Here is a 26,639-nt window from a genome sequence, read left to right as displayed (position 1 = left end):
TAACTAACGATATTATTGATCAACCTTTCGCGTTGCAAAAGTGTCAATCAAAGTATCTTCAAAAAAAATGTGTCAATCAAAGTATCTTTAAAAAAATATCAAGCAAAGTGGGACACTTAAATAAACATAGAGGTTAACTCTTTGAATAATTTAACTCTAAAAATTTTATTATGCTATGTAATAATAAAAACAACTATAACAATATGTTGATTAAAATCAAAAATAAAAAATAAATAGAAAAAAAAAGGCATCTATGAATGTTAATTCAACAAGGTTCACTTTAAGCTATGCAATTGGAGTTGATATTACAAAACTGTACACATCTTCAAAAATCTCAGCTTTGTCCAGAACCATAACCCATAATTATAAGCAGTAGGCTGTTGTAACTAGGCAGCAACAAGGAATAGTTTCTTCTTGTCAATAACTCGATATTATCATCTATAATCTTGACCTAAGTCCCCTTTCTCATTCACCAAAGATGTAAGTTGATACGCACATAGCTATTTGTCTGGCACCAGCTTATGCAAGTTTCCTTCGTATCCTTATTATAGCAAAAGTGACACTGAACCTAATGAATGCCATCAACTAGCAAGGGCGACATCTTGAGATTGTTGCATCTCAGCACCAGCAGCTTCAGCATCTTTAACCAAAGGTGTCTTCTGAAACTCATTTCTCAGCTGTCCACAAGCTGCACTTGCATCGAGTCCCCTTGTTTGACGTACACTTGTGGTTATCTTGCGAGATTCCAGAGCAGCAGAAAAGGCAATCACCTGTAGTAATTATAAAACATATGTGCATTCCAGTCAATATTGATGTTCAAGTGACGAGGAAAAATCTTTGCTGCCTCCAGCCACCTACAATTCTATGATCCTCTTCTCCCGAACCCTTCCTAAGAGTCCCTACCCTCAAAGTCATGAAAAGATCTTGGAGATGGGCAATTGGGCAAAATCATAAGCTAAGATGAATTTCTTCTAAAACTGATCCCTATATAATCAGGATTCAGGAAACCCAGAATTCCCCAATATATGTCAGGAACGTCAAGAATGTCCCTGAGATTATATATTCATTCCCCATCTCTGTGATGGATCTATTATACCTTCCCTCCCTCACCCCATCAGTCATTAGGAATTCATTTCTTTTGCTAATTTCTAAGTTAGTCCAATCTAATAGCCAGCTAGTGCTAAAATTGAGCTAGGAATTTCCAAGAGACTTAGAAGCAAGAATTCAACATTACAAAAGAAAGCAAACATACCGCCTTTCGGTAGGGCCTCTTATACTCAGAGCCCTCAATCGGATTGAAAGGTATCAGGTTCACATGATGACCACGTCCCCATTGATGTAGAAGCTCAGCAAGCTCTTTTGCATGCTCTACGGAGTCATTTACTCCAGCTGAAACAGACATTGGCCAGTGAACTTTTTGCACAACACCAAAACTCTAATGGCATAATTAATTGAAAATAGTACCTAAAAGAGTGTACTCAAAAGACACTCTTCGATTAGTTTCAAGGAAGTAATCCCTGCAATCTTGCATCAATGCTTCCAGGGGGTAAGCTTTAGCACTTGGGACGATCGTTTCTCTAAGCTTCTGATTCGGTGCATGTAAGCTGAAGCACAAGTTACAGAGTAAAGCTGTTTAGTAATCAGTTAAAACCATCACAACTAGAGCATCAGGTGTGAATACAGAAAATGATGATATGTAGGAATATCTACTACATATGCCAAAAAACCTAATCAATCAGAATTATATTTTTCTTGGGGGGGGGGGGGGGGGGGGGGGATAAATCAATATCAAACACATTCTAGAAATGTGATATATAGTGAAGTACAACATAGAGGTAAAAGCAGTAATAGAGCAATTTCCAAAGCAGAGATAAGTCCAATTTCCTCAACATATCATTACTAAAGAGAACAGCTTTTTCTGGACATCTCCAACCCCAAGAAATAATTGTACTACTATTCAGTATTACATACAAAAGAGAGACAAGGGAAAGGGAATCACACATGTCCCAGAACAACTAGAAGTGGAAGATGACAATTAAAAGTTCAAAAGACAAAAGTCTTAATAACCCAAACACTCTAACAGTGGCCTTAAGCAACCTACATGGCAAGCTACAAAAAAGTAAATCTTACAGCTGGAATTGGGAGAATACTTGGTGATTGTAGCACAAAGCAGTTTAACAAGAGGTGCATAGCAAACGAAGTATAGGATATTGGCACATTACTTAATTTTTTCACATATAGGATCTTTGGCACATCCAAAAAATGCTACTTCATTCTTTTTAAAAGTACCAAGTGAGCCATGCTAAAATAAAGGTCATTTGGGTAGTTGAAACCTATTGGTAGCTTGTTATGGTTCCTAACCAACTTATATGACCCTAGGGGTCACACTATGCATTCAATTCAATTTTGGAAAAATTTCCAAAAATTGGTCCGAAAGCGTGAATTATTACTTCTGAACAATCTTCTACATTTTTCAGACCGAAAAGGAAAAAGGTCAAAGTGCTTCGCATGGATTCCACAACATCTCGGGAGGCCATTTGGGCAGTTTGAATCATCCACTTTGTCTTAAAACCGTCAATTTAGCCGTTTACGTGCATGCCTCTCTTAATTAACTCTAGCCCACCACGAGCCTTTATGTGACCGACTAGTGGTCGTATATAGTTCCAAACAATATAATAAGATCCCAGGATTTATCCCCTACCATCATAAAAAATTTCGACACTGGATCCCAAAACCTCCAAAAATTATCTGATTTTGTGTATTATATTGCCTTAAATTTTGGACAATTTTAACTTTTCCAGAACCGAAAAGGAAAGGGGTCAGGGGTGCTCCCCATAACACCCCGGGAGGCCATCAATCTGTCTACAGCAAGAACCTCTTGCACTAGCTGACGTTCTTTCCACCTTCTCAAGTCCCAACAATGAAGAATATACTATTACATCTACATCAAATGAAGAGACAAAAGCTCATTTCATTTTGATGCATCACTGTTTTAATGTTGCTATGATGCTATCTATCAAGCCTCCCAATGCAAAGCCAGGTTGGTCCAAAGGCCTATTAGACAACATATCCATCGTTTACTTAATATACTGATGGTGACATATTTCAGGCTAGCTTCTCTATACTGCTCAGGTCTATAATATCTATCTGAAGCACATATGACACCCATCAAAAAATGACCTAGAAAATCTAGCATGAAGGGCCAAAAGACTATAAAGCACAATTGTGAGACCTTTCCGAGGCTTGGCAGAGAGTCAACAATAACTAAGAAGTCTCCTGGATCACATAATTACAGCATTGACAGATTAGCCTTAGTAAAGACCAGAAGTCAGATCCAGGAGAACTATTAAGATATCCAATATACAAGTCCTAAAATGAACCACAGTGAAGTCTTTGGGCACCTAAACATTGTCCAGGCTGTTTGGGGATTCATATCAACACATGAAAGAGCTTACTACATGGGAAGAAAGCCCAAATTGGGACCACCTCACTTACTACATCAAATTATATATCCATGTGAATATATTATACTTTACTAGCATAACAAATCAATATAACGAGATCCGTATTAGGTGGTTATTGTTGTAGATAAATTGATATTAACATCATAAAACAGCTTAAGCACACAAAGGGAATGCATGAAGAAAGTAGTACCGCTTCTAGTAAACATAAGACCACTAAGCACAATGGTAGATAAACAAGTAAGCTACATATCTGTACAGCTTATTAGACCAAAATAATTACACAAAGTTCCAAGAGAAATACTAGTAGACATTCTCAGGGTGATGTACCTGACAGCTAATGTGGATTGAAGCTTGTATGTAGCCAGTCTCTTCATTGTGTTAGGAACCCCTACAGTTGATATCGTGATCATTCTTTGCCCAATTTGAATGTCCTGAAATAAGAGATGACACTTTAAATGAGCGTAAAAAGAAAAAACTAGCATACCAAGACAGTTGAGTCAGAGAATATATAACATGCCAAAAAAAAAAAAAAAAAAAAAAAATTAAAAAAAATAATTAAAAAATTAAAAAATAAAAAAATAAAAAAAAAAACTCATGTTTATCATCTGTGTCAAAAGTAGAGTAATTGTTCCCATAGAGCTTGCATCTTAGAAAAAAGAAAACATGGTGGCACTTCTTCTGTCACAAGAGCAATGGACAAAGAATTCCAGATTTTCGATTTGGACAGAGATCCTGATGTTCTTGCTTTTCAAAACTTAAAATGCAACTAGGTTAAGTTACTGAAAGAAAATGATTAACCTCAGCAGTGAATCAGTTCAGTGATGCCACCAAAAAAAAAAAAAAAAAAGCCACGAACCATGATCAGCAAGAGCTGGGTAGTTGAGGCACAGGCTAATGCATTGAAAAAGGGGAAAAAAAAAAAAAAGTGCTTGCAATCTTCCAATAAACAAATGATAGGCACTACCTTGTTCAGACATCGGTGCGCTTCAACAACAGATTTCAAGTTCATCATAGGCTCCCCCATGCCCATGAAAACAACATTTGTGACGCGATGCTTAAATATATCTTCTATAGCCAAGACCTGAAAGATTTTTTTATAAAAATATCAATGCCATATTAAACAAAGGGGAAAAAAAAATTACAGCTCATTCATTTAAATTCAAAATAAATTTTCTTGATTTCAGGTAGTACAAAGAAGAATATAGAATTGGGAAATAGAAAAGGCAAAAAAAAAATTGGTATAAACGGATTGTATAAGAAGCTCTTGGCCTCTTGCAGCATTTAAGTTCATAAGCATAACTCATGACATGGCAATATATGAGGAAATGAAATGCTTGCATGTAATTGCTTCTTGAGTTCTAGGTATAAGTTGTTGCCCTTTGAACTCAGTTTAATCAATTGAAATTTGATGCTACATCATGTGTATAGCTCCATGCTTTTGGACTAATAACAATTAAGACCTTGCAAATTTGCAATAGACAGAATAGAGATTGAACAAACCTGCTCAACAATTTCATGCCTATGAAGGTTTCTCGAGAAACCACCCTTCCCAGTAGCACAAAAAGAGCATCGTAATGGACAACCAACCTACTCCACCAACATGAAAAGCATAAAACATGAGTAGCATTACTCAGAAAGATCCGATGGACAAACAAAAGTAATTGACTTTTAAATGAACAAATATCATATATGAGGTTAAGGCAGAGGATTCTTCCGAAATTAAGGCCTGTTTCAGAAAATGACCTGTGATGAAACACAAGCAGTAAGCCTTACTGAACCGTTCTCGTCTGTCACTGGTATTCCTACTGTTTCAACCAACCTGTCATCCGCCAGCTTTAGCAGTAACTGCAGGGATAATACAAAGATTCTTTGAGGCCAAATAAAAGAGCAATAATTCTTAGCCTCATCATTTTACCAAAAGCATACACCAGTAATAAGAATTAAATGAGAGTAAGTTCTATCACACTTGAATATGATCACAAAAGCAGAAAGTATTTCAGATTGATAAACTGTTCATCAGTTTCTTATGCAACTTCAGTGAAGAGCTACATTACTATCACCCTCATAAAGTAAATCAACAAAAGAGAATATTGCAATTATTATGGTGTATATTATAAGTTTATAACATGTACAAAACTTTCAATCTACAAATTCACGTAAACTTTTTCAAAAACCTATAGCAAGGTATATATTAAAAAGAAGGGGCAATATTAACACTCTGCAGTCTGCATAGAAATCCCAATCCCAAACAACACTAGTAGAAATTACAATGATATCTTAATTCTTACCCCTAAGCCTTTTAGAAGTAAGAAATTTCCAATTCCCATCAATACATGCTTTTCGATTGGGAATTTAAATTTCGCAACATACACAAAACACATCAATTCAAAATTAATCCGACACCATAGAGCAATCCAACAGAATTACACAAAACACTGACACCAAACAATACAAAACCAAGAAACACTTAAATTTCAGCAATGAACCCAAATGGGGTTTTCAAGGGATTGAAGTATTGAACCTTAATAGTGCCATCAGTAGAAGTGACCATATGATGCACCGGCGAACGGCCCACCTTCCATCCTGCCTCTTGCAGCTCATTCCTCAATGCCTGTGGCACTTTCCCCATAAATAAGCAAACCCCCTAATTAGTGACATAAATTCTCATAATTTGTTTGAAAATTCTCTAAGCATTTTAGAAATCAGTTAATTAAATTAAAAAAAATCAAGGGCTTACATTGAACAAATTCATCAATTTCTTTGATTTTCCTCTTATAAATCAAATGATGAAGCTGCTTCCCTCTATAACCTTGCTGAATTCCCACAAAAAAATACCATCAATTAAACATCAAAAATCAGGATAAAAATCAAATACAATTCATGTATACAAACAAGATTTAATTAATTTAAAAACAAAAAATTACCTGGCCAAAATCAAGGGCAAGTTGTTGAAGTTCAAGCTCAGACATGCCGAGAAGAACACGGGGGTCAGAAAGTGACGCACGGGTAGGCGGTGCTTTTGAAAGTTTAGACGGCGTCGTATCAATACTAGTTGCAGCAGTAGTTGTAATAGTAGTAGAAGGAGAAGCAGAAGCAGAAGCAGAAGCAACAACAGTAAATGAACGAGAGGAGATTGTGAGGGCAAAAGCACGTGAGTGGATTGAGGCACGTGCAATTGGGATAGACCATACTTGCTGTAGTAGCGCCATTGTTGGTTGCTTTGTTTTGGGGAAGAAGAAGATGAAGAAGATGCAGCAAAAACCCAAAACCTCAGCTTGTGTATTTCTGTGTATGTTTGGTGAATGGATGATAAGAGTAACGAGTAGAGTAGCAATTTGTATTGCACCAACTTGGCGACTAGTAGTGGAAAGAAGAGGTTAAAGTGAATTTTTTTGGCTACCTAGTCCGAGCGTCCCTGAAAGGGGTGTTAAACGGATCAGATCGGATCGGTTTGTATTGTAGTTGGACTGTCTATGTACCGAAATTAGGGACCAAAGACTAGAGTAACGGTATTGTGTGCTTAAAGGACTTTATTTTTCTAATGTCCTTATTATTGGTATTCGAAGGATAATTTTTTCCATGTTAAGAAAAAAGGAAATGTTATTGGTTATCACCCGACTAAATTAGTAGTGTGGTGGTCATTGTATTGAGTCATTACCTTACAAAGTATTTTGCTTATGGATCTTTTGTTTCCTGTAAATGCACTCGTCTTTCCCCTTGCAACAAAAAATTTTACACGAGTAAACTTTCGATTCCGGATAAATAATTACTTTCTTTGTTTTTTTTTACTTGACCTGTTTCTTTTATCACGCTTGCCAATGCAAAACTTTAACGATCAATAACTTAAATTCTCCATAAGTAAAAATTATAAAAGTTATATATTATGATAGTATTTATTGAGATGAATCCAAAAAGATAATACATGAATATATTTTTCCTTACATATTATTCACAAAAGACGGTCAAAGGAGGGGTGGTGAATAGTGTAAAAGTCAAAGCGGGTCAAGTAATAAAGAACGGAGGAAGTATGATATACGAAGTACAAGCTACTTGTAAGAGAATAATTATGGCTCAATGATGTAATAAATATAGATAAGATTTTTGTGTTGGAAGTTTTTCTTAATTTCATAATTTGTGTCATTGTGTGTGCTAAAACTGCAAATTTACATTGGTGGAATATTTAAGTTTCAAAATAACTAACATTGTAGGTTGGTAAGTAAAGTTTTAGTGATGGAATTCGAGACCACAAATCTAATTTTACCTACATTACTGCTCTTTGCAGTCCTTTCTAAATCAGATTAGACAGTGTTTGAGTAAATTGTGGTAAAGCTACAACTCTGAAGGCTACATACAGCATAGAGCAAAGGCAAAGAGCACTCGAAGATGGAAAAGTCTGATATCATGCAGACATATTATTGCAGAATACTGAGCTCAGAGGAGCAAGCAAATCTATTTACATTACAACACCTCTGAAAAATATTATCAAACAAACAAAAGTTAAATAAGTTAAAATAAATCTACTCCACACAATGTAAAAAGTTACAACAATAAAACTTGCTGTACAATCATAACCCAAAGCATGGGATTTAGTACACCCATTACCCAAGTTATTCAATTTACATTAGAAAACCCAAATGCTAACACAACCTACCTAACTATCTCTTCTCATTCCATAACAGATGCTCCTAAATCATACGCGACATGAGAAACACTTACACTCTCTGAACTCCTACCATCCTTTCAACAGTTTAACCGAAAGATGAGAAAAGAAAATTAAAGAACTCATGTCAGCTTAGAACAGGTGGTATAGATGATGTAGTATCGGGAGAAATAAAAATACCACCATTGCAAAATTCATTAGCAATGTTACTCCTCCTCCGATTTTTGGGTCCTTGGTTTTGCCGATTAGAACTCTTCACTTCAGTGTTGACAGGATATAAATCGCGATGGACAGCAGGGTATAAATCACCACCCGTGGGTTTACAGTCTTGGAGTTGCTCTAGTGTTGAGACAACCTCATCCATATTTGGCCTAAACCTTGGGTCTATTGACAGGCACTGGATAACAAGGTTGCCTATGGTTTTGGCTGACCGTGAAGAGTACTGTCCTTGGATTCTTGTGTCCATGATCCTGCTTACCTTTTCCTTCCGAAGGTAAGGCATTGCCCATTTTAGTAGGTCCCTCTCCTTCACAGCCCGGTTTTCATCTAACACTCGCCTTCCTGTCAGCACTTCAAGGAGAACGACCCCAAAACTGTATATGTCATTCTTTGGAGTGAGGTGACCTGCAGAAAATGCAAAGAAAACTCAAAGTCAGATTAGGCTTACACATCGAAGATCCAACCTTACAATAAATAAGTTCAATGGATTGACTCCTAATCAAGTCTGAAGGTACAAATATTTTGAGTACAGTTTAAGTCCAACCTTTTTCCAATCAAGTCCAATGGAACTAGCAGTATATTCATTATCAACCCTAAATAAATTACTATCAAAACATTTGACGATTGTATGCTATGAAAAAACAGACATGTGATAAGATAAATCAGAGAGAGGAACTCTTCTCTTACCAGTAGCTACATATTCAGGAGCTGCATATCCTTGGGTACCCATGACTCGTGTGGATACATAGCCTTGGTCATCACATGGCCCATCTTTAGCCAAACCGAAATCAGAAAGCTTTGCATCGAAATCCTGTATTACACATTTAGGATGTTAAACATTGCAAGCGAGTTTAGAATTGCTTAATTAGCTAATAATACACAGGAGCTAGACTTACTGAATCAAGGAGTATGTTAGAAGGCTTATAATCTCGATAAATGACTTTAATCTTTGGGCTGTGGAGGAAGGCAAGCCCCTTTGCAGCACCAAGAACAATCTTCATTCGGAGTTTCCAAGATAGAGGCTCTACATAAGATGATCCTGTACAAAAACAACAGATTTCCACAATTTAGAAGACAGAAACCAGCAAATTAATCTTCAGTCCATTGAAGATGAAAGTTTACTATAAAACTCACTCCTGAATAGATGATTCTCCAAGCTACCACGAGGCATAAACTCATATACCAACAGGCGGTGCTCATCCTCTATGCAGTATCCAATCAGGTTCACGAGATTAGGATGTCGTAGTTGCCCCAAGTAATTGATCTCAGTCTGCATTTCAAAACAGACACTGATTTAGTAAGAGTTATCCACATAAACACCCAAATCAACAGAAGGTAAGAACAACAGAAGTGCAGAACGCGAACATAATAATTTAGACGAAACAACTAGCTAGCCTAATGATTGAGCAATGAATCAAAAGAATCTCACAAAAAGTCAGTAGGTTAACTTGATTATGCCATGAAATTAATGCTTACCACCCATTCTTTATGACCCTGAAACCCTTCATGATTTAGCCTCTTGACTGCAATGACCATTCCAGAACGAGGCTTAGCAGGTGCTAAGGTATGCTCATCAATCCACCCCTTGTACACACAACCAAAGCCACCTTCTCCAAGCACACTATCAGGTCGAAAATTCCGAGTTGCTTGGTTAAGATCACTGTAAGAAAAATTCTTCAAATTCGACGATTGCAATATCTCCCCCTCTGATCTTAGGTTTAATCTATCAGATCGAGCTCGTTCATGGCCATCACCTATATAAGAACACAAACAATTTAACTAAAACCTTAGAAATGGACATAGAGATAGTACAAAGTATGCTCTATATATATATCTAATTACAGTTACAATATTATCAACGATTACTTCTACTATACACCCGGGTATACCTAGAATCGATTATACCCAAGGCTATCTCGAAATCAAATTAGCTATATAGAAAAGCCTTGGGTATATAATGGACATTGTCCCATGCCCAAAATCTAGTAAAACCTTAGCATTAATCTATAGTTGACTATTCTAAAGTTCCAATTCATCATCCCCTTTAAAGAAAAATTAATCCAATTCTACCATGTAGATTATGCAAAATCATGTATTTATATGATTAAAAGTATAAGATATTCCAATTAACCCACCAAAATAATCATTAATAACACCAATTTAGTCAAAATATAACAAAATGAAAAATTCACTTGGGTATTTCAAATTATAGCTAATTATCCATTTCTCAATCAAAGATAACATGACTTAAACCAACCAACACCATACAATAAAACATTATTTGATGTATGTATAACTATATAAACTATTTAACCCAATAAAACATGAAATAAACTAAATTCAAACACTAAATCAGTGTAAAATACAAACAAAAAAATTAACCCCAAAAAAATAATTAATTAGGTGGGCGCTTACCAGAATGATGAACAGGGCTTTCATCAGCTTTAATCTGAATACTTAAACAACACCCCATTAAAGCTAAAAATTCAGGAAAAATTCTCCTGAATTTTTTTTTGAAGAAACTAAACTGATATCTGGTAAGGTGGGGTGAGTAGAATTTATTTGAATGTGAGAAAAAGATAATTAAAAAGGGAAAATACCCAGAAATTTAAGCAAGTTGTAGTAAAGATTTTAATAGAGTGAAAAAGACAGGGGAAGATGAGAGGTGGGAGCAATTTGATATGAAAACAAAGAATTTTCAACGTTTTGCAGTAGCTTTTTGCGCGAAATAGCCTGGCATGCAGTCGAAATAAAAATTAAAATGTAATTATTTACATTTTAAAATAATTCAGTAGTAGACTTTTTGAGTTGACTGAATAGTTTATTGTAGGTAGTGCTAACTTAACTGATCTATCATCTATGTGCATGTGTGTGTGTTACTATGTTATGGGAGATGGATTTGGTGATTATGGTCAAGAAATTCATGTTTTATAATTGAGAATTTGAGATTGATAAAGATTTACCCATTGTCTAATGTCTATCATTACGCACACGGCACACACGGATTGTTTTTGTTTTTGTGTTGATGTCAGATTGTCAGCTAGCTTAATTGATAAAGTTTAGAAAAAGGTACTTAAAATAGGTGATTTTAAAAATAAATAAATAAATAAAAATCTCATCTTAAACCTATGATTTTGGAAAACTCTAAGTAATTGCAATTGGTGATTTTCTTTACGTCAAAATAAAAAATAAAAAAGATTTTTTTTTTTTTTTTTTTTTTTCTGCATGAGTATCTAGTCCTCTTAGAATGAGATCTACAAATAGAATAAAAAGGTTTTAGCATATTCAATGTTGAGCACCAATATCAAACATGTGAGTGATGACTCTGATGAGTAGTTGAGTACCTTCGATTTCATATTGGTCCATTTTTTTTGCATCATATTGAGTATATACGTAGTATACACTTTGTACCTTGTTAACATTAATGATAAAAATCATTAAAAAAAAAATTAAAAAAAAATTAAAAAAATACTTAATTAATTTATGATATAAAAATTCAGTTGATCTTATCTAAATAACTTGACCAATGAGAGAAGTCATCTCAACAAATAATTTCACTAAAAAAAATTGTTTTTAAAATTTTCAACCTACAAGTATTAACAAGAACGAATTCTTAAGTTGATTGTATTGCTTTTTTTCGTCAAATCAAGAAGATATTTTTATTTAAGGTTGAAAGAGGAGAAAATTATTGTTTGATGCAAAATAACTTATCCAAATTCAAAGTACCTACCATTCTACCAACAAGAACAATGACTAGTGAAGGTCAAATTCTTTCTTCAAAATACATGGCCTCACGTCTTGTGATAAACTAGTTGTAATATTTTTAATTTCATTATTATTACTTTATTAGGGAACACATTTCCATAATTAGAAGTACTTTTCATAACGCATAATTAAGTCCACTAGTCTATTTCAATGATAGGTGCTTTTCATTATAATAAATAATAATAATGTTAATAATGTCATCAATTTCTTAAGCAATTAAGCATGAGGGGCCTTAACTTTTTCTTTTTACCTAATAATTTAAGAGCATGAAGAATTAGTAAGCATTCTAGACACCTTAGAAAGTGCATGAGAAGACTGCATGGCAACTAGCAACGTAACCAATTCCACAAGGATGAAGAGTTCTTAGATCGGTTCAAATCACCTTGGTTGCTTTATTCTCTGTAATATTTTCTGGATTATAAAGATTAAAGAGTCGTTTAGAAAAAGATTTAGTCACAGTTTTTGACAAGTTTTAAAATATCAGCAACTAGTTGTCATCTACCAAAACATTGATGCAAGTATTATTTATTTATTTATTTACGTATATGATTATTTGTAAATGTTATCATTTATTTGATAGTTATCAATCACCATACGCCCTCCATTTTTAGAAATACACCCATTTGATTTGGAGTAATAGTTAATTTGATGTAATTAAGATCAATACTCCGTAGTTATTTAGTTAAATAAAGTATGAGAAAGTAATTAGTTAAGGGATCAACAACTTCTTTTTTTATAAAATGATTTCATTTAAGAATAAGGATCACAAAGTAACTTTTACAGGAAACAAATTACAAATAAATAAAAGTGATTATTTAAATATTCAGAAATATTGAACAAATTAAGCTGATGATGATCAATTTTCATACTATATACTAAAAAAGTTGAGTAGTTAGGAAATTAAAATATTCATTGTATTAAGAAAAGTCAAAATAGAAGAAAAGGTCTACTGTATTATTGAGAATATAATTGTCCACTTCCAAGTTGCAACAAATGAAAAATGAGAATAATTGTTTATATGAAAAAATTACGTAGTCCTTGACAAATGATCATAGAATAACACGAGTCAAATAATGATACAAATACTAATTCCCAACCTCCCCTCTAACAACCAACAACAAGAAATAAATAAATTAAGTAATTAAATTCCTAGCTGATGATGAACATAATTTAAATAATATGAGTGTTTCAGTGAAAATAAAAAACGATACTAGTCGTCAATGTCGTGATGCCATTTATGTCATTAGCTCATAATCATGGGCGTACGTATTAGGCTAAAGATGTATACCAAAAGCTTGCTTATAATTCTGGTGATAACATGAAAAATAAATAAAGGGATGTTGATGTCCAGTTGGATTGAGTGTAGACTAGTTTAGTGCTAGTCTGGCTAGCTGCTCTCGCAAGGATAACTACGGGCATGCTCTCATGAACTGAACTGAATATTTTATGAAAAAAGGAAATTAAAAACTGAACTGAACTGAAAATAAGCCGAAGACAATAGGCCCTACATCCACGTGCTATAAACTAAGTTTTTAATATCAACCATTTACTATTCCTCTAATAATCTAAGACTTCGTATCATCTATTCTATGTCAGCATTCTACACTTAACTATGTAAAATGCCACTAAAATTATCTTATACAATACTAGTATGTGATTAGTATGTGTACCTCAATTTCATATAATATAGTACATTCAATTCAAAAGAAACATTACTACATATTGTACGGTACCTTTTAATTACAGTTCTTTGTTAGGTAAAGTTTCAAGATTCTAATTTGCCAAACAAATTTCAAAAGAGCTTATGGATGAAAATTTCAATTCATTAGACAAAGTCTTTATTCCTTAGCCAATAACTATATCAATTACGAGTTACAAGGGCCTGTTCTATTCAACTTAATTTCAGTTCCTAATTTCATTCTCTCATAAACAATTCGGTTCACTTCAGTTCAGTAAATCAAAACTGATCCTAAACCCTGCTTAAAATTGATATTAATATTTAATAGAAAGAACTAGTCTAAAAATAGGTAGACATCTAACACCAAACGACTCGCAACACAAATCCAAACAGACTTTTATATTCTAGTGTGACTTGCATGAAGCTGTGTAAACCAATAACAATATCAATGACGAGTTACTAAACCCTACCTCAAATTGAACTAGTCCAAAAGCATAAGTCGACATCTAACACCGAGAAGACTCGCGTCGCGTCACACATCCAAATAATTTTTTATCTTCTTGTATGACTTGCATGAAGGTGTAGATAGATTGATAACCCTAATGATGTTAACCACAATCACAGCCCCATCCCAATCCCCACCCTAAAAGATTGTTTCTTCAACATAGTCCCAGCACAATATGGTCCAACAATAGCTTCCTATTTCAATTGGGGCCAAGAAAGCCTTTATTTTACAGATCCTATTGCACCTACCAACCTGCAATAATGTCCCTAATTAAACCAAGGAGAACATTTTCTACACTGAAGTAGGCCTCACAAGAAGATTAGCCAAGATTTTTGCATTACACATTGTCATTGTTTCTTCCCGATCAAGGGCTTGTTTAGTCCACCTAATTTTTATTTATCTGAATCTATCTGATCCGACCAACCTTTAACCTGAAGTGTACGATAATTTATAACGAAAAAAAATATATATAAGTGGAATCTTGGTAGATTTTTAATAATGAGTATTTTATTAATATGCAATTTTCATAATTTTTTTCATTACGAAATTAAAGATATTTAGCGATAAAAATTGCACATAAAACGATGATATGATCTAAACTTATGTTTTGTGATCTGACCTGAACTTATTTTTTTAGTTGTACTTCAGAGGTCCATTCTTAAGCCAGTTTAATGATGCTCAACAACAGACCTGATAGTAGTGTTAGCTAATTCAGATGGACCTGCCTTTTTTTTTTTTTTCCAATCGTTTACATTGACTTCAATACTTGGCAGAGTGTTAAGTAACATCAACGACTCCAAAAATGTACTCGTATCTTTTAGAAGCCGAGTCAAATCTTCAAACTGGACAGAGAAATTATTTGATAATGAGACTGGGTAATAGTCATCCAGTGAAATAGTTCAACATCAGATTGTTATTTCCACTACATGATAGCCAAACGCTACTGGTAAGCCAAAATACAGAGATTCAGATTCTAGTTTATTCTCTCAAAAGCAGCTTAAAAAAAAATCGCCCTTGAATGCAGCTCCTGACTGAAGCTTTTTCAGACACCGTAGACTTAAGCACTCTTGACAGTAGCAGAATTGATAATGTCGATGAATTCCGGCTGAACAAAGAAAAAATCAATCATGATTAGGGATCAAGAGCAAGAAATTTAAAATACACTGTACTTATGTGAAGCAGTTAGCAGGTTAAGGAGAAGATCTAAAGATAGGTGAGAAACATACCTTTAGAGAGGCTCCCCCAACCAAGAAACCATCAACATCAGGCTTAGCAGCCAGCTCCTTGCAATTAGCACCGTTAACTGAACCTGCAGCACCAAACATCATAATTTACTGAGAGGTCTATCCAGAAGAATGAAAAAAATTATGGATTACATAATTCTCTTGCACAGAGCCTATAAACTTGACGCATGATTAAGAATTATCAACAGAATCAGAGTAAAAAACAGAAGCTAGGAGTATGTAAGGCATTATGATAGGATACAAGACAAGGCCAAAGGACAGAGGATGCCAGAAAAGAAGGTAAGTACCTCCATAGATAATTCTTGTGGTGGAAGCAACATCAGAACTGACATTGGCAGCGAGCCATTTTCTCAATTCACAATGTACCTGTTGCATGAAATAAAATGGTCACAAAGGTTATGACTACAATAAAGCTTATAATAAATTCATGCAATAGAATAAATAAGAATACTAAACCCCCAAGAGGCCTACAACTTTGGTAGCTGAATTTGTAGAAAGCAAAAATCAAACCAGCTATAAATACAATTATGCTTGATAGGAGAAAAAAAAATTACTTGTATAAATTAATAAGATAGACCAACGTTTGTGTTGAAGCCAAAAATCAACCCAATAAATAAACATGGCTAAGCATAAAATATGTCATTATTGGTGAAGATTATTTGAATCCAAACTAATTTATTTATCTGATTATGCAAGAGTAGCTCTATCCAGTTCTTTGGCAAACACGCTGAGGATGTTGGCATATTGCAATTTCATTTCTGTTCTAAATTTTGAATGCACCACAATAAGCCTAAGACCAAAAAGACATGAGCGTAATGCAACAATTACCCAATATAAAACCATCAATATAAAACATTAAAACCATCCCATGCAAGGTTTTAAGGTCAGAGATGTACATAGTCTTACCTGCCCCAAGCAATAAAAGCATTAAAAAATAAATAAATAAAAACTTGTTTTAAGGAAAAACAAAATCATTTTTATTTAAAATATATATATATATATATATATATATATATATATATATATATATATATATATATATATATATATATATATATATATATATATATATATATATATATATATATATATATATATATCATCATAGAATTATTACCACACACTTAGCTACTGTATTGTTAAAAGAGAGGCAGAAATCTGATAATGCAGCAAGAAAGAACACCCAACCCCAATTTGGACAAGAAAACTAAAAGTATACCTCCTGAGCCTGCTCTGGAGATGCAACTTTCCCAGTTCCAATAGCCCATACTGGCTCATAAGCAACAACTACGTTTGTCCAGTCGGTTACTCGGTCTGTGGTAATAAAATCATATTGGATCAGAAGTCAGAAATATCATGAAGCAATCTTGACATCTACAATCCAACCATGCTCAAGAATTAAAACTATACAAACATGAAGGTGCATGTATAACTAAGAAGAAATTCCACATAGTTAGATAGGGCTTAACATGAGCACATATAGAGGACATTAACCAAACAGCTACATTCTGCTATACAAAGATATACATGAATGTTCATCTTTTACCAACATCCATACACTAACTTTTCACAAAAGTGAGGCAATTGTAGATACTGGGGATATTAGGTAGATAATGGGGATCCATGGCGAACATGCTAAACTAAATGCGATAGAGTAATGCTTTATGATATACATAGATATTTGTCACAGGCAGATTTGATTATTTTACGCATCTAAAGCATTAATATAACATAATAATGAATCCCATCTAGTCTTAAGCTGGACTAGTCACATTCAAGCTCAATTTAACGTCTACAGAGCGCACGACATTTTCAATGATATAATCATACATGAACATCAGAATATGTACCAGCAATTGCTTTTGTTTGTGCAGCAACAACTTCCATAGTGGTGCCAGCTTCCCGTTGTTCAAGGGTTTCTCCAACACAAGCTATGACCTTCAAACCTTTTGAGAGAGCGTATGCAACCTTGTCCCCAACAAACTTCAGGAAGAAATATGCATATCAGAAATAAATAGCAAAGATTACAGAAATTAACCAAGGCAATAAGATGCACTGCAAAAACAGCCATGATACTAGTAACTCAAACGAAAATGCCAATCCCTACCTCATTGGACTCATTTAGCAAAGCCCTCCTTTCAGAATGACCGAGGATGACCCATGGAATATCTAGGTCAGCAAGCATCTCCGCGCTACATTTAGAAAATGGTCAAATAAGAAATAAGTAAATAAATTATAGTTTAGAAACACATCTAATATCTGACAACCCCTGAAGCCAAAGTTAACAACTTCAAAATTTGATTGTTCTATATAAATTTCAATGACAAATTAAAATCCCAAAATAACATTCAGAAACGACATTCTTCATAACAAAACTCTTCACAAGTATCTTAATAATGGACTCATCTATATATTTGTCCAACTCATTCAACAAACATGTGAAAATAACCAACAGGACGAGTATCCACAGGCCTATTAGGACACACCCAATGTATTGAGAATGATAAAGGTGATATGCCTAAATGAGATAGTTTGGTTGCAAAAAGGTCAGATAATCCGACGACATCTACACAGAAATAGATTATTGTCACATCTCGTTAATAGACAGGAAGTTATGAATAAATATGTCAAGTAAAAGCACAAACAAGCAAACCTACAAAAAAAATGCAACCATAAAAAACAACCCAGAAAAAAACGACAGCAACAAGGAAAAAATAATTCAACATACCTAACTTCACCGGTGTAGGCGCCACCTTTCTTAACCCAACAATTCTGGGCAGCAACTTGGATTTCAGGCCTCAATGAGCTTTTCACCACGGGAAGGAAAACATATGGAGGACTGACCACAACCTCTTAAAGCAACCAAACAAAAAAGAATTTTAATTGCCCTGTCTACCACAAATAACATTAATTCAAAATTCCTTATATGATTCACAATCACTCACCAACAACATCAGTTGATGGGATCTTCCCTGCATTGAGAGTTTCTACTATCTTCTTCACCTCTCCTGAAGTCCCATTCTATAGCAAAAGGGAAAAGGGAAAAGGTAAAAATAAATAAATAAACATATCATACACACGATTCTATAAATAAACAACTCAAATCAACAGTGATTTTATATACAACTTCCTTTATCCGCATATATATCATATACATACTAAATTCATCACCATTTTATTGTAAAGTCTATTCTAAAATGCAATCATGAAGTTAATAGAAGAAATTATAAGCCATTCAACTCCTACTTCTCTGTTCTCTAAAGAAACATAAATCAATACGCGTGATCAGACACGACAATACACTAATTAAATCAAATATACATGCTCCAGATATTACCAAAATGCTCCTAAAATTTATTCATATTATCTTACTCCATGAAGTAAGTCACAACTTCCACCTCTTAGCAAGTAATGAAGTACTTCAACATCTTAATTGTTGATCTGACAGTCCAATTAAATAAACAACCTAACAACTTCACGTGAATTGATTAAACAACTAAATCAACCATTAATTAACCTTAATTACTCTTAAAATTCTCCTACTCCATGAGATTAGATTAGTCACGACTTCCACATCTTAGCTACTTAGTATTGAAGTACTTCAACATCTTAATTGCAGATTTGACTGCCAATTAATCAAACATTAATTAACCCTAATTGCTCATAAAATTATACTAAAAGCCTCAATCGATAAACAGACAAATCACAAACATCAACACACAAAAAAAGGGCTTCGCATCTAGATTTGATCGATATTTCAAATTAACGATCTAAAAATCATACTCAACGACGATTTCAAAAATTCATTACCAGATTAACTCTACAACAACAAATCATAAAAAAAAAAAAAAAAAAGCAAAATCGATCAACATTTCTAATGAACACATAAACAACAGATCGATGAAAATTCAAAACCAAAGAGAGTGAATAGGAGAGAGAAAGAGAGACTAACGCATTTCCAGTTGCCTCCGACGAAGAATTTCCTGCCCATTTTTGAAGAAGAAGATTGAAAATTATCTGAGATTTGGTTTTTTTGAGGTTAGGTTTACAGATTTCTGTGATTACGATTAGATGTAAAGAAGGTAGTGAGTGAGTGGATAGTTTATTTATGTGTGGTTTTCGGCGGGTGCGAATATTTGGATATTCTAGTAACTTCTGAACTTAAAATTACGTTTATGACCTTGACAAGTTGGACAGAGTTCATTATTATTGCGTTTTGTCGAGGGTAATTTCGAGTTTTTGTACAAATTAGAGTGTGTGGTGTGAGTAGTTTTGCAACAGCCTGACAAGTGACGAACAAAACGGTGTGCTCCTTGTCACTACCACATGAGTTGAGACTTATGAGTTGACTTTACACCTAGGTGGTGTCGATTGTTGAGTCCTATACTCCTATGGATGCTTCGTGTTTGAATAATTTCGCGGAGTTTCCCGTATTGGAAAATTGATTTTGGCATATCCTTTATTAATTTTGACACACCCCTATGTGATAGCACAGTTTTATATGCTCTTCTTAGATAGGGGTGTGCCAAAATCAGTTTTTGTAGTTTGAAGTTTTGAACTAATATGGGTATAACTTTGATGAAGATAATAAACGGGTACATATATCAAAAACATTATGAAATATACTCCATATGTGATGGTATTAGTTCGATTTACCACAATAACAATCGGGATAGGATTGGAATCTAATCACTCATAACTGATTCCCGAATCCGAAATAGTGTAAAGGGTGAACTAGGTGAAACACCAAAATATGTATATATATATGATGGCATTGGACTAGTACATATGCAATATATAGGAGGCTAGAGTAGTTGGCTAGTTCTCCGACTTCTTTTTCAAACGTGATACTAGAAGTCGAATCTCTCTGACTTCTCTTTCAAGCGTGATGCTAGAAGTCGAATCTCACCAAACACATTATAGGAAGAATTTTCCTTACATCCCCTTCCTATGATGGATCTTCTTCTCACCACCAAGCATGATAAAGTTAGGTTAGTGTTCGTATAACTATATGCCTATGTGTAATTATGTATGCACCTGTCTTAGGTTGTCTCATGTTAGATTAATATAAAGTTGGTCACTTTGGACTTGACTGACCACTTTTTAGCAATTTGCAGCCCATCATCTTGTAAGCTAATCAAACCCTGCCCAAAAAGATTATACCATTTTGATACAAAACTTAAACAAATGCTTTACAATAATTTTATAATCAAATGTCATTGTTGCAATCCTTTTCGATTGGCATAACCGATTCCATGAAAACACTGGCACAATATGAATTATTAAGATGTTAATACTTGCAACGTTTCTATAAACTATCAAAATTTCTCCCTGAACAATGTTATTAGTTACACAATGAAATCCCGAGTAAAGGATTTATCACTAGTGAGAATCGAACCACGCACTTCGAGAATGAGGCGACTTCTTAGGCCATAGCACCGGATGATATCTCTTTTGTTATTGTACTTTGTATTCTTATGGCAACTAGACTATCGTAATTATGTGTGGAATTAATAGAAACTAGTGTTACTTTAATTTAATTATTCTATGTGATTATACGTACAACGTACTACTTCTGTTTCGTAATATTTTCAACTTTAAACATTTTTTACTTACACTTCATGTCAAATCGTTCAAATAATATGAAACGGATGTAGTATTTGATATTTTATGGGTTTTTTTTCCTCTTTTTTAATTAGACTTTGTGATTTGCATGGTTGACGATTGACTTATATGGTTAAATCCTTCTTAATATTTTCATATGCAGAAATGTTGATTACTATAGACTACGTAGACCCTGTTATGTTCACCTTATTCTAGGGGTTAATAAGTTCAGATCAGTTAGGTTCAGGAAAAATAAGTTAAGAAAAGTTCGGTTAAGTCGTGATAAGGATTAATTAGGGCTACCCAATTTAATTTATAGTCACCAAAATAAGTTTTAGGTTAATAAGTTCAGATCTTGAAAAAATCAAGTGACCTTTAGGCGAAAAATTCAAAAGGTGAATATTAGTGACATTAGTTAGTCTATTCATTTCCCGCCATCATTATTTAGGGTTTGCAATTTCACGCAACCAAAATTTTCCCCAAACTACATTCTATCAATCATTTTAGGCAAAATTCAGGCGACGAACTTCAAATTTAAGCATTTCAATTTTCAGCTAATCAATTAGCAAATTTTCCAGAAATGGCGGGCCAATCAGATCCCCAGTCTTCAGTATTTACAGCAGCCGAGGTAATCTTCACATCATCTTCCTCAATTTATATTCGTTTTTTGTTAGAAATGCAATTAATTGGATTTTGTAGATGGAATTCTTGGCTGAAGATGAAATGATTGAAATTGTACCTAATATGAGAATGGAGCCTCTCAATTTGATATCGGTAATTTTGCTGATTAATTTTTTATTTATTTGTTGTCAATTTTATGGTTAAACCCTAATTGGTTTTATTAGAGAGTTGAATTTAGTGGTCTGGTGTGATTATTAGGGTGATTATGGTCCATTCCGCCCCCAAATAGCAACAGAAGTACCTTTGTGGCTTGCTGTGGCATTGAAGAAAAGGGGGAAGTGCACGATTCGACCACCCGAGTGGATGTCCATTGGTGAGTACTTTTATCTGAGTTTTATTGTCAATTGAATATGAGATTGGTTAGTATACAACCGGCGTATAGTGTACTGCAAACTCTTGTTGCCTCAAATCACATAAAAGTCACCCAATTAAGAAGTTGTCTTGTTGTTTAGAGAACTTACTTTCGATAAAATTTGCAGTAAACTGGATTTATAATATGAAGTTTTGTCAACATGTGCGTGCATTGTGTCTGTATCTCTGTTATTGCCTATTAAATTGTTGGAATATGAAGATATGGCAATATTTATATAAATAATTTGATTTTATTGCATTGTGTTATGACATAATTTCACGGGGTTTGTTAACGACTTGACATATACATTTGTGAATATCAGAGAGGTTAACACAAGTTTTGGAGTCTGAACGAGATTCCCCTAAGGAATTTCAGCCACTACCTTTCCATTATATCGAAATTTCTCGGCTTCTCTTTGACCAGTAAGTCCTAATAAACAGTGTTTACTTGATCCATGACCTTTTAAGAGGTTCAACTGACATATATAATTTGTTTATGCCAGTGCCAGGGATGATATTCCAGACATATACATGGTCAGTTGAAGATTTTCGAAACATATTTTTTGCATTTGATGTTTGCCCTGCTAAAACTTTAGCCCACTCATGTTATGCAGGTGAGGTCTCTCATTGAAGACATTAGGGATGTGAGGTTCCATAAAGTCGAGTCTGGCTTGGAGACCATATCTGCTCGAACGCATGCAGTGAAGGTATTGTTTGTTGCTTCAAACTAAACTTCATTTAACAAAGACCTCATAATTGTTATTCTTAGTTGTGCCTTTCATGAATCATATCATATTAAGAGAATGTGCTGGTGGTTTTTTGCCCTTCAGTTTGCTTTATTTTAGAAAAAGCAAATGTGTATTTTCTACAGTTTATTGGCTTTGTCCTGGCATATCCATAAGCTGAAGTAACACTTTCCCATTCAGCCATTTGGGACGGGTATGGGGATGGGGTGGGGGTGGGGAGGGTTAGGGTTAGGCATGTGACAGCTCCGAGAATAAGATGTTAGTTATAGCAAGGGAATTTTTAAGATCATTATGATGATTTCAGAGATCAATGAACACCATTGAAACTTTTTATGACTCAATATGACAGAAGAAGGCAGCTTTGAGCATGATACATTTATCATTTTAATGGAATTTGGATCTTAAGTATGGTGAAGCTATCTTGCCAAATAGGGAATATTATAAGGCTGTGGAACTGTAGTGTTTGCTATATTTTGTGCTCAGCAATAGAACTTGATGAGGCAGTGATCATTGTGTTCTATTGCTCTTGTTAAGTACTTTCTCTAGCTAAATAAGCTCAGATAATAACAGTTAAGACAAATTAAAAATATTAAATACTGATATATCATATCTTGAGGCACATTTTAGCGTGACAATTGTGTGACGTCTTACAGTTTTATATGGTTTGAATGCTTTCAGAATTCTTAGCAAATATAGTCAACTTTTAATACAGTAGATGGTTTATCATCAAAACTAACAAACAAACATTGAATATTTTTTGCTTTGGAAGTTTGGATCTGACTGGTTATGATGAAATGGAATTGCACGTAAATTTTATCATTCGCTATTAATGTAGCATCTTTGGCTTATTATATTTTCTTAAAATATATAATTATGTTTAGTTTTTTTTTTTCTAGAATGATGATGATGATAGTATAGTAAAAAACAAAGGAATTTGTTTGTGTAAAGGTTTGTATTCAAGTTTTTATCTGGATATTCTTATTGTTTTGATCTATAAAAATACAAGGGCTTTTGTCGATGTGATGTTGATTTTTGGTCCAACTGTTGGTGTCAGCTTGTTACTATCACTATTGAAACTCCTAATTTTCTACCCGACTAACAGAAAAGATTGTGTTATGTCTTTCTTTATCAATCTTTCTGGTTGCTGTTAAAAATTGATAAGTATATGGCTATAAATTCAGGAGGCAACTCCCTTGCATATTATTATGCTGCTCTTTTCTCAGGACACGCGCCGGGGGGGGGGGTGTAATGCTGCTAATTTTCAGTATGGACCCTGCCACGATCACTTATAATGGACTGGATTGTGCCAAGTTTTTATTTTGCCATGTTTGAACTTGTGTATATGTGGATCTGTTTGTTTGAATTTTGACCTTTGATTAAGTGAAAACATGAGGTGTATCCATTGGTTCTGATTAATTTTGTTTGCCTGTGAGTTGGTATCAGCTGAAAAATCTTTCTGCAATGGAGGTGAATATAGTGCGCCCATTTGTTGTGAGAACACTCCAGTCATTCTACAAGCATGACAGTCCAGAGATGATTCAACAGCCTGTTCAAATGCCCACTAGACAACCACAGGCTACTGACCGTGGGCCCAGAGTAAGTTTCTTATTGCAAATGTACATTTGTTAATTCTAAAAGGGTTGGAGCCTTAGAAGCTCTTGGAGCAATGTGCTCTCAAGCTTGTCCTGGATTCTGGTTCAGGCTTCATCATCTAGTGTAAAAGCTAGTGTTAGCTGTTAGGCTGATTTAAAGGTTCAGTGTTTTCCTACTTTTCCTTGCTTAATGTTGCCTTTTCTTCTCTTCCACAGTGAGTTGTGAAACTATTAGTATTGATTACATGTCTTGCCCGTATACATCTACTTGTTTTGACCATTGAATTCTGACTAAAACTTGACAATTATCCACTAGTTGTACTCTTAATAATTATTAGCATGCTGGTGTTCAGACTGTTGAGCTTTAACTCTTTAGACGTCCTTAACTCACCGATCAGCTGTCCTAGAAATATACCATTCCACAATTGTGCACCATGATTGTCCATGTTTTTGCTTGTAATTGAAGGATGCACTTTGTTCTCACCATTGACAAGTGGCTTTTCTGCATGTGCCTTTGTATCTAATATATATCATGCCTCTGTTGATGTTAAATTTGTCCTGAGACAGAAGCTACTTTTGCATATAGTAGGCTACTTTAACTTATGCTATAGTAGGCATGATATCTAAAGACTTGCATATAGAAATTAGGTTGAAGTAAGAAAGGTATTCATCATTGACTGCATGACTTGGAAAATTATAATTGTCTAATGCCCTGTACTTTCTTCCCTTTTTATCTACAGAGGGATTTGCGTCGTCGGTAGGAAAGTCAATCCCCAAGAGCAGATTAGTTGTACCTCCTTGTAGGTAAGCTTCCAATTGATCAAGTTCTTGAAATTTGATCCATGCTAGCTAAGCATTAACAAGTCGGAAATTTAACATGCATTTGAAGGCTTTAATTTTTATCATCTCAGCAGAATATCTGATAAAAATCTATAGAAACAGTCTAATTTTGAGCTTAAACTTGTGCGAAGCTCCTTCTGTCAAACAAAGCCCTTATATGGAATATATAACAATGGTCTTAAACAGTGTTCAAGAACATACAAGGACATCAACTTATTCAATAAAGGAGTTCCAATAAGTGTTTGAAACTTTAGCATTGACTTTAACCAGTCATTGATTAAAGAAGAAACAGCTTATCGAAGGTTAAAAAGTAGAAAAACAAGATTGACTTTAAATTATTTTTTATCTTCGTGGTTTGCATGCCAGCCTTTATATGGCGGTTTTTCTATTCAAGGATAGACGATCATGTATTAACTGGCCGTCTTTAACAATAATAAGAGGCTGCTTTAACCATAATATGAGTTGCCACTTTGTGCTTTAATTATTATTCCTCGTACAACAATAGTATTTAGAGCAAACTGTAATGACTATGCATAGAAGTGCATAACAACTTGATTTTTTTAATCCATGAATGTCAAGTACATGTTTTTCTCGAGAAGTAGTTGATTGCGTTTAGTTTAGTTCTTTTAAAATGTCATTTTGCCCAACGATTCTGAAAGTTTGAAATTGAAAATTCACTCATTCCTGGCAGGTTGCTACCTTCTGCTCAACAAGCACATGGCTTTCTACAGTATAATTTAGGCTAACTGATGTATCTTGCACATAAACTATGTAAGTCATTGAACAAATCTCATTTCTTTAGTCCTATTTTAGCGTTGTTTGTTCTTTGGTCATGGGTTGTCGTGGATGATTGATGATAAACATGAACATTTTGTTTTGGATAATTTTTATAATAACTTGCAAATCATAGAGAGAATCTCCGTGTCTAGTGCCCAGATAGTTGGGTTCTCAATCACATTTGTTGAACTAACTTATATTTTTTTTATCCCTTATATAAAGTATTTATCTAATGTTTTAGCATATAGTTGTGAGGAAGTGTAACAAAACCATTTCTGTTTCGTTGATTCTTCACCATTATATAAAAAAATCTGCGCTTTCTCCGTTCATTTAGGTAGGAAATTGCTGTGGAGCATCTGTAGGTTGTGGTATAAAATTTATGTAAAATACGGTCGGTGGTTTTAGCTTTGTTGAATTTGTAAGAAACACGGTAAGCAGTTTTGATGCTGTTAATCATTTTAGGAATAATGTTGGTAGGGAGAAACAAACAATGCCCAAGGTGTTGGCATCTGC

At 34.3% G+C, this 26,639-nt stretch overlaps 4 protein-coding genes across 4 annotated transcripts; 1 reads left to right on the top strand and 3 right to left on the bottom strand.

Annotated features, from left to right (window-relative positions):
• Positions 1-210: 210 nt before the first annotated feature.
• Positions 211-6,756, bottom strand: LOC145642344 (uncharacterized). Its single transcript, XM_081693481.1, has 10 exons — positions 6,389-6,756; positions 6,202-6,277; positions 5,986-6,083; positions 5,208-5,309; positions 4,965-5,051; positions 4,429-4,545; positions 3,792-3,895; positions 1,465-1,604; positions 1,253-1,389; positions 211-770 (listed from the first exon to the last, which is right to left on the bottom strand). Exons 1-10 carry the CDS (start codon positions 6,671-6,673, stop codon positions 582-584), a joined length of 1,335 nt encoding a protein of 444 aa, XP_081549607.1. The 5' UTR covers positions 6,674-6,756; the 3' UTR covers positions 211-581.
• Positions 6,757-7,848: 1,092 nt separating this feature from the next.
• Positions 7,849-10,982, bottom strand: LOC145642343 (receptor-like cytoplasmic kinase 176). The gene is made up of 6 exons (XM_081693479.1): positions 10,759-10,982; positions 9,820-10,097; positions 9,478-9,613; positions 9,240-9,382; positions 9,031-9,154; positions 7,849-8,748 (listed from the first exon to the last, which is right to left on the bottom strand). The coding sequence occupies exons 1-6, from the start codon at positions 10,814-10,816 to the stop codon at positions 8,252-8,254; spliced, it is 1,236 nt and encodes a 411-aa protein (XP_081549605.1). The 5' UTR covers positions 10,817-10,982; the 3' UTR covers positions 7,849-8,251.
• A 4,175-nt stretch (positions 10,983-15,157) lies between these two features.
• On the bottom strand, positions 15,158-19,646 carry LOC145642342 (triosephosphate isomerase, cytosolic-like). The gene is made up of 9 exons (XM_081693478.1): positions 19,488-19,646; positions 18,481-18,556; positions 18,264-18,387; positions 17,643-17,727; positions 17,386-17,518; positions 16,755-16,849; positions 15,823-15,901; positions 15,518-15,600; positions 15,158-15,396 (listed from the first exon to the last, which is right to left on the bottom strand). The coding sequence occupies exons 1-9, from the start codon at positions 19,524-19,526 to the stop codon at positions 15,349-15,351; spliced, it is 762 nt and encodes a 253-aa protein (XP_081549604.1). The 5' UTR covers positions 19,527-19,646; the 3' UTR covers positions 15,158-15,348.
• Positions 19,647-21,513: 1,867 nt separating this feature from the next.
• Positions 21,514-26,369, top strand: LOC145556606 (DNA replication complex GINS protein PSF2-like). The gene is made up of 9 exons (XM_081618257.1): positions 21,514-21,767; positions 21,839-21,913; positions 22,019-22,133; positions 22,495-22,594; positions 22,675-22,705; positions 22,786-22,878; positions 24,361-24,513; positions 25,250-25,313; positions 26,041-26,369. Exons 1-8 carry the CDS (start codon positions 21,720-21,722, stop codon positions 25,268-25,270), a joined length of 636 nt encoding a protein of 211 aa, XP_081474383.1. The 5' UTR covers positions 21,514-21,719; the 3' UTR covers positions 25,271-25,313; positions 26,041-26,369.
• The last annotated feature ends 270 nt before the right edge of the window (positions 26,370-26,639 follow it).

The sequence above is a fragment of the Chenopodium album genome, chromosome 8, assembly GCF_948465745.1.
Source record: "Chenopodium album chromosome 8, dcCheAlbu1.1, whole genome shotgun sequence".
NCBI classification, from domain to species: Eukaryota; Viridiplantae; Streptophyta; class Magnoliopsida; order Caryophyllales; family Amaranthaceae; genus Chenopodium; species Chenopodium album.
The sequence above is the reverse complement of the archived record's forward strand: the minus strand, read 5'-3'. Positions and strand labels throughout refer to the sequence as shown.

What these genes read in the sequence shown, in the direction of transcription:
- LOC145556606 (XM_081618257.1), top strand. Translation starts at nt 21,720, where the DNA reads ATGGCGGGCCAATCAGATCCCCAGTCTTCAGTATTTACAGCAGCCGAG. An exon ending in AGCCTCTCAATTTGATATCG is followed by an intron (nt 21,914 to 22,018) that starts GTAATTTTGCTG and finishes TGTGATTATTAG; the next exon opens with GGTGATTATGGTCCATTCCG. An exon ending in CTCGAACGCATGCAGTGAAG is followed by an intron (nt 22,879 to 24,360) that starts GTATTGTTTGTT and finishes AGTTGGTATCAG; the next exon opens with CTGAAAAATCTTTCTGCAAT.
- LOC145642342 (XM_081693478.1), bottom strand. Translation starts at nt 19,526, where the DNA reads ATGGGCAGGAAATTCTTCGTCGGAGGCAACTGGAAATGC. An exon ending in CCCATCAACTGATGTTGTTG is followed by an intron (nt 18,388 to 18,480) that starts GTGAGTGATTGT and finishes GGTTGCTTTAAG; the next exon opens with AGGTTGTGGTCAGTCCTCCA. An exon ending in TGCTAAATGAGTCCAATGAG is followed by an intron (nt 17,519 to 17,642) that starts GTAGGGATTGGC and finishes TTCTTCCTGAAG; the next exon opens with TTTGTTGGGGACAAGGTTGC.
- LOC145642343 (XM_081693479.1), bottom strand. Translation starts at nt 10,816, where the DNA reads ATGGGGTGTTGTTTAAGTATTCAGATTAAAGCTGATGAAAGCCCTGTT. An exon ending in AGGGTCATAAAGAATGGGTG is followed by an intron (nt 9,614 to 9,819) that starts GTAAGCATTAAT and finishes TTTGAAATGCAG; the next exon opens with ACTGAGATCAATTACTTGGG. An exon ending in GGAGAATCATCTATTCAGGA is followed by an intron (nt 9,383 to 9,477) that starts GTGAGTTTTATA and finishes GTTTTTGTACAG; the next exon opens with GATCATCTTATGTAGAGCCT.
- LOC145642344 (XM_081693481.1), bottom strand. Translation starts at nt 6,673, where the DNA reads ATGGCGCTACTACAGCAAGTATGGTCTATCCCAATTGCACGTGCCTCA. An exon ending in TTGCCCTTGATTTTGGCCAG is followed by an intron (nt 6,278 to 6,388) that starts GTAATTTTTTGT and finishes GTGGGAATTCAG; the next exon opens with CAAGGTTATAGAGGGAAGCA. An exon ending in AATTGATGAATTTGTTCAAT is followed by an intron (nt 6,084 to 6,201) that starts GTAAGCCCTTGA and finishes TTATGGGGAAAG; the next exon opens with TGCCACAGGCATTGAGGAAT.